The sequence below is a fragment of the Rhamphochromis longiceps genome, linkage group LG1 (assembly GCF_057381845.1).
Source record: "Rhamphochromis longiceps isolate RC_006_pf linkage group LG1, R_longiceps_female_GT1.1, whole genome shotgun sequence".
Lineage (NCBI taxonomy): Eukaryota > Metazoa > Chordata > Actinopteri > Cichliformes > Cichlidae > Rhamphochromis > Rhamphochromis longiceps.
The window spans coordinates 37,180,963-37,194,048 of record NC_140557.1 but is presented as its reverse complement, the minus strand read 5'-3'; the positions used below and the strand labels follow the sequence as shown (position 1 = coordinate 37,194,048).

Sequence of the window (13,086 nt, the reverse complement as noted above, 5' to 3'; positions counted from 1 at the left end):
CTGTTAAAGAAAAAGGAGGGAAGATATGTTGAGAAAGACATTTTGATAAAAAGAAAAGTATTGTGACAATAATCTACAATTTGCAGATTTTAACTTTCACTTAAATGAGTAAAATGTGGGACTTTTGGACCCACAAATAAAGATTTGTGTGACTTTGACTGGCTACGATATTACAATGCTGCATAAATATTAACTTAAGAAACGCTTCTGCAGGCGCTGCTTTACATACTTCTAATACCCTGTTCAATAATATTGTTATGATTTTTCAGGTTTTAAATGCGGAACATTTATTTATAAAGTCAAATTTATGCATTTCTTGCACACTGAAAAAGTCACTGGTAACATTTTGTCCAACTTTAACCACAACAGCTATTTCTAACATAACTTTGAGTTGAACACACTGCTCAAAGAAACCTGCTGTGATAAAGCTTAAACAATCATGGTGCTCTAAGGACTTTGGGGATACACTGCACTGTCCTCTACATCTCTGTAAAATAATGAAACAATACTGCCCCCTTTTGCTGGAAATATGGGATTTTATTCGATTCAACTTTTATTACAGAAAGAGACGAGCAACCCGAAGAAAAAAGATGGCATGAAAAAAAAAAAAGAGAAGATGCTGCCAAAGTTATGTATGCTGGGATTAAATATTCCTTAGTTTGACTTGGTGATTTCAACATGGCTAATGTTAGACATGTCATGCTAATATTACTTTAATTTACTACAGAGTGAGACAACAATCATGATGATTCCAGGATTATTGTTTGAAGCGAGTGGTGGTCACAAGGCTTGGGGCTATGTCTGCATCATTTACAATTAGAATCTGAATTATTATCAAATTACAAGAAAGAAGAAAGAAATCAGGTAGTCATAGTTGACTAACAAAGATGAGAAACATAATGACCCCTCTGGCATATAAGCATATTCTCTAACACAAAGACTCAGATCTTGATCTCTCAATTGTGACAAATGTGACATATTTGCAAAACTTTGCAGCACATTTCCTGTTTCTTTCATATTTTTGCAGCATCGACGACATGCTCCTTCTTGTAATCCTGATGTTTTGAGAACTGAAGTATTTGGATGTAGAGTTGAATTGTCATGCCAAAGTTCTGGTTTGAGAAAAAATGATGAAATCCAGTGAGTACTGTGAAGTATGTGATTCTTACAAAAAGAAAGTATGTTTGTTGTTTTGTCTTATTGTGTGTCTTAATTACTCACAGCATTCATAAAGCCTGTTTATACGAGCAATGTCATTGGCGCTCATCTGAAAAGCATTTCCGAAGTCAAGATTAGGATTGGACCTAGCAACAATCGTTGGCTGCCCATTCCTGGAGAAGGAGTATCTAAAAGAACAAACGACAGCATATACTGTGACTGTACCATGCTCATATATGCAGCATTCATTCTTATATAAAGAATATTTATGAACAGGGGAGAAAATAGGCCTTTAAAAGTATTGAATAGTCACACTAAAATCCTAGCAATGAATCCGTGTTTTTTAAATTCTGGATGACATTTTCTCTCAGAAAATGCAAAACATGAAAGGTAACACAACACCTTACAAGCTCCATCAAACTCACCTGCCATATTGCATGACAGAGTTGAAGTCATAGGGAGTCTGCAAATTGTTGGTAAGCACTTTCTCAAAGTTGCTCTCTTGTCCTGCACAGATATTTCCAGGAGACAAATGTTTAAATGTTACTCTGTCGTGGCTGCCACGATATTCAACTACAAATCTTTGCTCTCAGCTCTGTGAAGATGACAATTATCTAACCATAAGGTCTGCATGTTGGTATATTTTGTCATGGTCCTGGGTCGGTGACCCAGTGTTTTGAGCTTATTGTTGATTTTGTATTAGTTGTTAGGGTTTGGTTCTGGTGTTCAGTGCTTTATTATCCCACCTGAGTTCTTCCCTGTTGTGCTCTGTTTGTGTCCCTGAGTTTGTGTTTGTAAAACAGTTTGAGTTTCCTGTTTTACTTTGAAGGTCTGGGTCTCGTCGTGTCTAATTAGGTTCAGCTGTGTTCCCCTCTGGTGTGTCATTCCCTCATTACCTTGTGTGTATAGTGTGTGCCTGCCTGTGTTCCTCGTTGCGTCATCTGTGTAACCGGGTGTAATTTCTGTGTCTCTCTGCCCAACATTCTCTGTGCGTATGGTTTCAGGTTAGTTCTTTACTTTTCCCCAGTTTAGGTATTGTTAACTCCCCGTTCTGCTCTTTCTGTTTTTTTACTTTGCTTTTACTATAAATAAACACTCACTCGCACCCTAGCCAGTACCTGCATTTTGGATCCTTTTTCTCACAACACCACATGACTGCTGAACCAGCCGTGACGTATTTACAATATAACATTTACATTCCGAGCGAAAATGAGGAAGAAGGTTAAACATGAATGACTACTGCAAAGCAACAAAGAAAGTGCTATGGCAAAACATTTTTTACATGTACATGAATAAATGCTTCCATATCATGAAGACATATATCTACTATTTATACTCACAAAAGACTATTTACTACTATATAATTGGTTTTACTATTTTGTATCCCCCCAAGCAGTAAAGTATCATGCTTAGTAGTTACTCCATGTTGCATTGTTACTTCCACACTTTCTATTTCCCGTCAAATAAAGTGACTGAGATACTTCTACATTCCTGACATGATGCCTTTGAAGTCTTACAAACATTTATTATTATTGGTTTGAGAGTCTCGGGACCAAAGGAATACCGGATGCACTGCTGTCTTATCTGCTGAGCTTGGAAAAGCACAGCTTACTTGTAAAATGCTCATTGGTATAAAACAGAGTGTCTGCTGTCCTGGACTAATGTGAAGTGTAACCAAAGGTTTGTGTAGTTGAGCTGACCCGGGATGATGTTCTCGGTGAGGATCTTCACATACTGGTCCCTGTCGGAGCGGACCTGCTCATGGTGGAAGCCCAGAGCATGAAGAACCTCGTGTTGCACCGTTGACTGGAACAAGCAACCGTTTCTCTGGAGGGAGATTCCCTGTCCTCGGCTCTGACGGCCCACGTACGAATAACACCTGATACACAGTAAGATTGTTAAAAAACGATTGAGATTGACACACAAACAGTTATCTACTATCAGCCAAAATAAATAAAAAGATACCGGTCTAACCAATCTCCTAAGGTTTTTAAAGATCTGTTTTCCCTTGATCATTTAACAACCCACTCCAGATTCATCTTATTGCCTTACAAGATGCCAGTCTCTAGTCCTGGCACGAGTGGACTAAACAGTATGTGAAATAATTGAGAACAGATCGTCAAAATGCTATTTACCCTCTTATGAAGGGTATACATTTCATATAGTAGCAAACAATAATAAAGCTGGACATTTTACAGTAGAATTTCAGCACAGGATGGAGCTGTCACATGATACAAATAGAATATTTGCAATAATTATTTACATTTTAAAGGGTTTTGAGGACGTGAGTGTGTCAGTCCTGTCTTGTCATACAGTGTCAGTACAGGGAGTGCATTCTCACCCTTCTCCAGAGAAGAAGTAAAGGTAATTGACTTGGTCTGTCCTCCAGACGAAGCGAATGCAGGTGGACTCGTGGAAGGTGAGCAGGGCACTGATGATGATGTTGCGCTCCTGGGTGGCTGCACAAACAAATACGAGTCTGCTGAGGAGCTTCTTTGAACAACAGTAACACTGCATCACCTTCATGTGTAGTTTATTTGATGCATAGAGTTGAATTTCTCAGACATGCTTTATGAGAAAAAATTCAACAGCTTAGCAATGTTTATGTATATTTTCGTGCTTCCCCTCTCATCACGTGACACCTGACAGTCGTCTGTATATTTAATATTAGCAATCTAAACTGTGCTTAGGAGACTGTTGACACTGCCACTGTGACAATAAAATTACAAGTATAACAAACAGTTTCAGCTATCCATGTGGCAACATCAGTGGTGTCACCGCGTTGTAAAAAGGTTGTGTTGGCTTTCTGTGTGTGGAGTTTCCCTGTACTTGCTAGTCACCATATTTCACAGTGAATTTTAAACATAAAGAGTCGATATCCCCATAACTCTCATACTTCCCATGCTTCCATTCCCAGGAGAATGGAAATCAACATTAAATGAAAACATAATTTGACACGTTTGTGGATCTGTTTGCTGTAGTTGTCACAGAGTTTTAGTTTTCTCTGTGAAGCTGGTTTCTAAACATGTTATTATTTTCAGTTTACATAATTTCAGTTCAAGTGACTTATTCTAGAAACAACCTAAATTATATATCTATTTGATTCATTACATATTTCATCCTTCAGCCTAAACAGCTCGTGTTTCCTGGTCTGTCTTTTAACTCTTTAATAAAGATGACATTTGACAACAAGTTTAATGAGCATCCAAGGGAGAAATATCTGAAGTCAGTGTTTAAGGGTAAAGTTTGTGTTGCTTACAATATACAGAGGAGATGGAGACAGGTACAGTGACGTGGCTTCCACTTTTGGGCCACTTGCAGCCAGTGGCTGTGCATGGATCAGCATTCTTGGTTAAAGTGGGTGCAATGTCGCCATGAACCAGGCCTTTTGCTGCAGCACAACAAACAGAGAGTGGATGGATGTTCACAGAATGCATGTTTACTTGTTGAATGCTAAGTGATAAAATGTAAAACAAAAAGGAGAAAGTGAGTGATTGATCATCATGAGTGTTGGCCATCTATTTTCTGTTAACAGGCTCTGGAAATTTCCATTTTTCCTCCAGTATTTCTATGTTAACCAAAAGAGTTTTATTATGTACATTTTCACTTACATATGTCAGCGTTGACTTTTTCAATGATCGCTGAGGCACCCAAAAACTCATCTGAGGACACAAGGGAGTGGCAGCATGTTAACTATAAGCTCTCAGATACAATTTAACTTTAACATCTGGGAAGTATTTTATCGTTCAACGCACCACTTGGATCTTTGATGACAGCAGCCCTCTGCAGTACAAAAACAGCAAACACATTAACTTGCTGTTCATCGCGTTTAAAATCACACTGACAGATTTTGGTATCGTGGTCACTGGTATAAGCAGACATGGTGAGAAGTTCACGGCTTTCACAGAACAGCAGGCAGCGTTTAACAACATTACCAAAACAACAAGAGTCAAACGTACCAGAGAAACGACCGTCATTGACAGGAAGAGGGAGAAGAAGAAAGCTGGAGTCATGATGTTGGTCCTCTGCAGTTAACCTACAGTCAAAGTCTGACCAGCATTTGGTTATAAGAACTTCAGTGTGTATAAATGCTGGAACAGTAAAGTAAATCAATGCTGTGAGGAGAACCCAGAAATCTGATTCTTCTCATCTGGATGTTGAATTTTCTCCCACTGAAAATGCAACATCCACATGAACAGAATCAGCTTTCTGGGACTTCCTTACCTGTACGATTGAGCATGTATCGAGACGAAATGAGGAGGTGAGCTGCTTACCTGCTGTACCAGGCGTCTGGTGGATGCAGAAGCTGTTCAGCTGCTGCATCTTTATAGACAGCTCACACAGGGTGTGGTTGACGTTTCACCAATGTCTTTTGAGGTTACTTTACAATTCATGACTTTGTTTTTGCTCATGTCAAAACACTGAAATAGCAACAATTTTCCAGGAAGGAAATTTGAACAAAGAAGCGCAGGCTGATAAAAGCACTGGGATCATTTCATTATTTCAATTAAAAGTTGCAAAACCCAAAGACGTATGCTTTGCCAGTGTAAATGAAATTTTAATCAGACTTGCTGGGGTGAAATTTATGAAATAGCTTTATTACCATTGGGCAGAATAATCAACAAAAACATGATAATTTATTACATCATATACTTTTCACTGCTAGCACACAAAATACAGAGCTTCCCTCTGAGATGCAGTCAAAAAGGAAAAACTCAGATAAAACACAAATAAACTGAAACTGTGGTCTGAACAAAGGTAGGAAAATTAAACAAAGAAATTCATTAAACCTGTTGGCATAAATGGGCAATAAATTAAAAATCATTGTAAAATCTTGTGATGCATACAAAAAAGATAAATACAGATATAACAGGTGTGACTGGCTGTGGAATCTGTTATGTAACAATGTGTCCAGATCAACGTATTTACAATAGCTTTTTTGATCAAAGTCTAACTGTGTCCTTGGCTTATGACTACAGAGAACTTTCTCTATCATCTCTTGGCAAGTGAGACATGCATGGAAAAAAAGAGTATATCTGAATAGATGAGTAATTTTCAAGTGACAAAAGACGCAGTGATAACTTTGAGAGCTGGGATGGAAACAGGAAACTGTTTTTTTGTTTTTGTTTTTCTAAATAAAGCATCCTGTGTGTGACCTAAATAAAAAGACAAATTGTGCTTAAGATGACATAAAACAAAAATATACATGGAGAGTTGTACTGTCCATTTCCTTACTCATTATAATCCATGCACTCAGAAGAAATGATGTTTCTTACATGAAACAAGTGTTCATTTTTTCATTTGTATTATTCTTTTTATTTATACACGGAGGACAGTTTCAGGTGGAGGCCTCAACAATGAGGAAGTAAAGCTGGCATCAGCACAACTCAGGGATTTTCACCACAGACACGTAACTACAAACAACGCCTCCAAACTTGCTCACCGGAGCAGAGTATCCCATTTATAGTAACAATGGACAGCACCCTGGGGTTAGCAGATCTATTTTTATGTAGCAATTTAACAGCAAAATGTGTCACTTTAATGCTCTCATCACTGTCCTTATCCCTGCCAGTCTTACTGGTTCACAGACAGAAAGTCTTTCAGTTTATGAAGTGTGATCTAAACAGGAATGTTCACTGAAAGCTTGGGGCAGCACCACAGTCATGCTGGCATTCAGACAGGGACTTTAACGACTCATTTATGTTTGACTTATGAGATCCTTCAGCACAGAAGGCTCATTGTTTTAGTCAGGAATGTGGCAAAGCTGCATGTGTTTAGGTTTAATTTTATGGATGCCTGCCCTGACCTGTCCAGGTGTGTGTGCTGTTCTGTGAGTGCTAACCACTACAGCACTGTGGGAAATGTCAGACGTTTTACTTTTTTCTCAGATCAAGAAAAAAATAAAACACACTAAAAGGTACAACTGATTCTGATTGATCTGTATTGAGGAATTTTACCTGCAGCAAAACTTTGCACCACACTGCAGAGTACGTTATGCCAGAACACAGGCCCTCGTCATGGCACATGACTGTTGCATGGTTAATGAAATGTAACATGTTACACTGCACTGTAGTCCATGATAGACACTAATGTACCCACCTACCAAACATGCACTATTACATGCCTACATGACGTCCTATGATACGCAGTAATTCAGTTCAATTTAAACATATTTACCACCAATCCACAACAGCTGCCTTGAGGCCTTTATATTGTAAGATAAAGACTCCTCCTAAAAACTCGTCTTCTTTTACTATTTGTCTACACAACTGCTCATTTATTCTGTCATGGTTGTTGCTAATGCACGCTGTGTCGAAAAGAAAGAAAAGGGACAGAAAGGCGACTGAGGAACGTCAGTGTTTGAGAAACTGTTTGCAAAGAAAGGTGAACTGACTGACAGCTAACAGGTTAGCTATTAGCAGCTGTTACAAACAGTGTCAGGTGGGACGCTGTGACTATCACAATGACCAACTCAACACCATGAATTTTATTTGACCCTCAATTTCAGAAAGCAGAAGCGTACCCCACTCCATGATATATGATATGGGCTCACCCTGTATCATATCATATGACACATGCGATCATATTTAGATCAAAACATTGCCTTTAAATAATTTCAAAATAAAAGTACTTTGAGCTAAATACTGAGATGACTAAACCCGAAACAGCAAGGCAAGATGATGACATGTTACTAATTAATGAGAACCAAGCTATCCTTTGCTCATGAAGACCAAACGATGTAACCAAAAGTCTTAAAATAGTGACTAAAAGTGGGATTGTGTCATGTGACCTGGGGTAGAAGGAGAAGTTCCCCCTGCCCCTACATCACAGCTAAGAGGCTAACAGGTCCTAATATCCAGGCTTATGTGAGTAAAAATGATCAGTGCTAAACCAGAGCGTTTCCCTACTTTCCAACAATAAAGCATTTTTAATTCTTAATAAAAGATAAAATATAAATGTGATCAATATATAAATGAGAAATGTAGTTTGAGTAGTAGAACTGCCTCTTCCAGTGACTGAGGTTCATGAGTGTCTGTGGACATGACCCAGCGTAAACCCTGGCAGTTCTGTGTGTGAAGGAATGCAGGAAGATTACAACTGTGTGGCCAACTAATCATAAACATAATCCTGTATTAGAAAAATAGTATTAAGTGTTGTCACGGTTAAAGACAGAACCATCACTTAAATGTGATTTTACTCATGGTTAACACAGTTGCACAATCTCTTAATACTGATCAAAGGATTACCCAAAATATTAACATGAGCATGTACTCGTTACCAGTGTTGGTCAAGGTACTTGAAAAAAGTAATCAGTAACTAATTACTGATTACCTCTCCAAAAAAATTAATCCCATTACTTTACTGATTACTTATTTGCAAAAGTAATTAGTTAGTTAGCAATAGACCATTTAGCCCAATTCTATTTTTTATAAATAATACATCATATAAAATTAAATCAAATGAAAAACTTGTTTTATGAGTTTTACTCTTTTATCTTTATGCATCAAGCAAACATTAAATGATATCAACAGTCTTTGACTTGAAGAAACGTGTTTAACATTTAAACCTATGTTCTGCATATTCCAGCATATAAAATCAAATCATGTTTTGTGTTTACACTCTTTCAAATAGATGCAAGTAAAACACAGCAGAAAATAAATAAAATCAAAGACTCAGCGGCTCTTAAATCTGTTGTCCGTGTTTAACAGGAGTGGAGCGGGTGGAGGTTTGCCCACAGCGGTCATATCAGTGGGAGGATCCGGGGGTTTCTCTGTGAATGTCACGTTCCCGTGGCGGCGTGCTCGCTGCTTGCTCAGATTTGAAGTTTCATTTTTCGCTGTAGAAAGAAGTTTTCTTCCCACGCAGAGTGAACAGCAGACACTAATGTTTGTGTCACTTTTTACGGAATCAAACTCAGAGTAATGTGATTACTTCCACACTTTAAACGCTGCATGGTCATACTCTCTCCATCACTCCATATTATCCATTGTTAATCTGCACACGTCTGTTGCTGCCACAGATGTTGCACACTCATACGTCACTGTCTTGAGACACTCTCACAAACAGAATCACGGTTTAGTAACGCAGTTACGCAGCGTGGCTACGGGAAAGTAACAATAACCTAATTATTTATTTTGCAATAGTAATCCCTTACATTCGTTTCAAGTAACATTCGTTACTTGAAAAAAATAATCGGATTACAGTAACGCGGATTACAACCGCTTCCGTAAACACGTTGACGTCATCATCGGAGCTGTTTCTGAACATGTCCCAGTCTGCGTCGTCGAGTGCGTCCTGTAACGTGGCCACCGATTGGTCTGTCCAGCGCGCGACTTTCCTCTGAACCGGAACTTCCTGTTTCAGCCTTTGTTTGTATTTTGGCATGAGGAAGATGGCGGCGTGATCGGATTTGCCAAACGGAGGGCGAAGATTGGCTCTAGGAAGGTCACAGTTGAAAAATCCAGCAGGGAAAACCCAACCTGTGAACCTGCAGATTAGTTTTGTATTTTTTGGCTTCAATGGTTAATCCAGAAGGGTTTTTACATCACACTTCCTCTGAAGCCCAGCTTCTTTTCACAGTTGGGTGATTTTAGTTGGAACATGGAGATAAGTGCATTCTTTGACCTGAATGTGCTTATCCTTTCTCTAACCTTTCCTCACCAACCTTTTGTGAGAGGTAAAGGTAGAAGTCTGAGTGTTCTTCTTCATTAGTGCAGATAGCTCTTAAAGGTTACCCTAGCCTGTTAAATCTTTCCTTGGAGCCTGCTATCCAGGCTACTAAAGCCATCCCAGTACCACCATCAAGACGGGAGCTACTGTTAACAGGGGGCTGACAAGCCTTCACCTGCAAAGCTACTCGGGTTTCTTCTTATCAGGGTTAGCAGGGAATCGAGGTAGTTAGTACTGGCGAGTCCCGTCACCTACATGGGCTCCAGCTGACTGCTGTATACCGACTTAGACCCATAGGATCAGGGATTGGGACTTTTTTTAATCAGAAACCGAAACCATCTTCCTGCATAGGGGTTTCAAAGGTCATACCTTTCCCACCATTGGTCATACCTGTTGTTTGATTTGCACAAAGGTGGTTATTAATGTTGTTCTCACTACACATCAGACCAGCTTTACACCTTCTGAATGACTGGTGCAGATTGGCTCTTTCGGTTTTCAAGCTAACACAAGTTAATCAGCCTGACAAATGATGATTTTAGCTCAGGAGTGGAAAACTCCACATTGCATTTTTGCCATGTCACCAGCTTAGGCCAGATTTAGGCATTGTCTAGCTAATCTGTCATCAGCAACAGTCATTAACAGTGATATAACAAAAGCCTCTGCCTCATTGTTGTGTAATCTAGCATACCTCACCCCTTTCAGCCCGTTCCCTCCTTTGGAATGGCTTCCTTATAGTCGCCTTTTTAAAAGCTTCAGCAAAAAGTTGATGTGAAGAGTGAACTGAAGAGCCAGGTACATCTCTGAGGTCCTATGTCAGGACTTGATTTTAATATAATGTTCTTCTAGAGTAGATAGTTTTTTTTAGGTCTGCCATTTATTTTATCTTACACTTTTCCAGTTTCCTCAGTATTTTTAACGACACATGCCAAGATCTGCCAAGTTCTCAGCTATTAAAAACCCACACATGTGCAATAAGACTGCTGCATGTGCAATTCTTTTTCTGACATAGTTGTACTTTTGTATTTTCTTACTCAGTTGTATATAGCATTTGTATTCTATTTTATTCTATTGTATATATTATTCTATTTTATTTTATTATATTGCATTCCAGTATTTTCTAATTTCTGCTACATAACTTTGCACTTTTGCTGTAACGAAACAAATTTCCCACCTGTGGGACTAATAAAGGTCATCTTATCTTATCTTATCTTATCTTATCTTATCTTATCTTATTAACTCTAACTGGAAATCCCCACAAAGATAGTAACAAAGTGGTTAAAAATGTTACCGTATTTAAAATTTGTATTTGCTAAGTATGATGATTTATGATGATTTATGTATGATTCACAGGTCAGTGTCAAGTGGTTTAACAAACCACAAAACATTCCTCAGAAAATAGTCAAGTACAAGGACTGGAGTAAAAATGAGTGTAACAATAGCTCATGTTCACATTAATTATATAACTGACTTTTATGATTTGTTTAATTGACTCGAGTATTTTAAAACTGGACTTGATGTATTTTAGATCCACTGTGATAGCACATGGAAACAAATTATGAAAAGTGTCTGACTGTCGAAATATTTCCAGGAAATGGGAAGTAGAACTGTGTATGAAGTGCTTTAAAAGCCTCTTTGTGTCTGCTATTACTGACACCAGTGACTCATGGCCTTTTCTATAACCTGCAGGTGTCAAAGAATCATTAGCATCATCAGGGAATCAAACTCCTTGGAGATTACTTGGAGCCTATCCCAGCTACCATAGGCAAGAGGCAGGGTATGAATGTCGCCAGTCTGTCGCAGGGCTGTCTTATCAATGGCTTTCTTGCAGGAACTCGACTTGTCAAACATGTAACTGGCAGTCAAAGCTGAGACTTGGTGACTATAATCATCATGAAGCTATATTTGAAGATGTGGTCCTGTGAACTGTCCGTCATACAAGCCATTGACTTTCAGAAACTTGTCCTCTGATTCAGTTGTGGCTTTGGGTCTGCCAGACGTCTTCCTGTCAGAGTTTGTTTCTGAGTGCCTTTAATGACTGAGACTGTACTCAGCTTTCACAGCTGTAAGAGAGACACTTTTAAAAGTATGAAAATCTGTTTCTCTTTTATTGTTAATTGCCTTTTCCTCATCATTTTTCACTATTTTTCTAACAGAAAAATGCCATTTGTATATTTTGAAATGTATATTGTTTTTCAGTTTAGGGTAACCTTACCTTTTTTTTAAACCACTGGGAGTTCACCACTTATGTTTCTGCCATTTCAAGCTAGCTATTCATTGGACTTGAACTGCTTGAATTTCAATAAGTAACTGTAAGACCTGAAGTGTTGTGAAACATTTGATCAGTGTTGCCATGACAGTCATTCCCAAAGATCCATGGTGTCTAAGTGAAAATGAACTCTTGATGATCTTCTACAGGGTTTTGTGTAAGTAGACAAAGATGCAGGACTATCTCCTTGCCACTGTGCTACTGCCAAACTGTACCAATGAATGCAGTTTGGGCAGTGATATAAAAAGGTTGGAACCATACAACAGATACATTATTATCCAGGTTATTATCCAGAGTATCCAGGATACATGCTCATTGTGATAGAAGTCATTAGGCAATGTGTTTGTGATTTCACAGTCAGATCCAGTTCTCGGCATCATACCTGGTTTAAAAATGCCAAAGTTCTTATCTTTAGGCCTCAGTAGGTGCAGTCACATTCTTTACACTGCCTGTTACTGTGACATTTTGTGTGGTTTGTCTGAAATAATAAAGAGTGACCTGGAGTCAGAGTCCTTGTTTTCTAAATCTGATTGTGATGCTTCACACCTAGAAAGTAATGAAAACCACCTTAGGTTAAAAGTAAATATTAAGGACTAATAAAATAATGAAAATATGTGCTTTAGTAGGAGATGACATTTACAACATTTGGCTTAAAACCTGTTAAAAAACAAACCTTTTTCACTATGTCATTATGGAAAAACTTGGAGGTAAAAAATAAATTGAGTAAATTGTAAAAAGGCTTTAACGTGACAAAATGTGGAACAAATGAAGCACTGTGAATACTTAGAGATGCACTGATGTGCAACGTTACTGCCACCTTCTGATACAAGTGTGGATTTTTATGTTGAGTGGATCTTTTATGTCATTACACAAAATATTATGAAGTCATTTATTGACACAAGTTTCTAAACATAGAAATACAATTATAAACCATAACAGATTAAGTTATCCACATTTTGACTTTGATGTAAACTCTGTGATTTCAAAAATGC

The 13,086-nt window shown here is 38.3% G+C and overlaps 1 protein-coding gene across 2 annotated transcripts; it reads right to left on the bottom strand.

The window, feature by feature from the left end:
• Positions 1–540: 540 nt before the first annotated feature.
• On the bottom strand, positions 541–5,449 carry LOC146679124 (high choriolytic enzyme 1-like). Of its 2 annotated transcripts, XM_085412596.1 has the most exons (10): positions 5,433–5,449; positions 5,118–5,207; positions 4,914–4,941; positions 4,770–4,820; positions 4,418–4,549; positions 3,500–3,617; positions 2,859–3,037; positions 1,584–1,665; positions 1,222–1,346; positions 541–1,112 (listed from the first exon to the last, which is right to left on the bottom strand). In XM_085412596.1, coding segments are annotated over exons 2-10 (771 nt in total). In that variant the 5' UTR covers positions 5,172–5,207; positions 5,433–5,449; the 3' UTR covers positions 541–1,110. The 2 variants fall into 2 exon arrangements, with proteins under 2 accessions (XP_085268722.1, XP_085268715.1); XM_085412589.1 differs by lacking the exon at positions 541–1,112 and having other exon boundaries at positions 1,214–1,346.
• Positions 5,450–13,086: the final 7,637 nt, after the last annotated feature.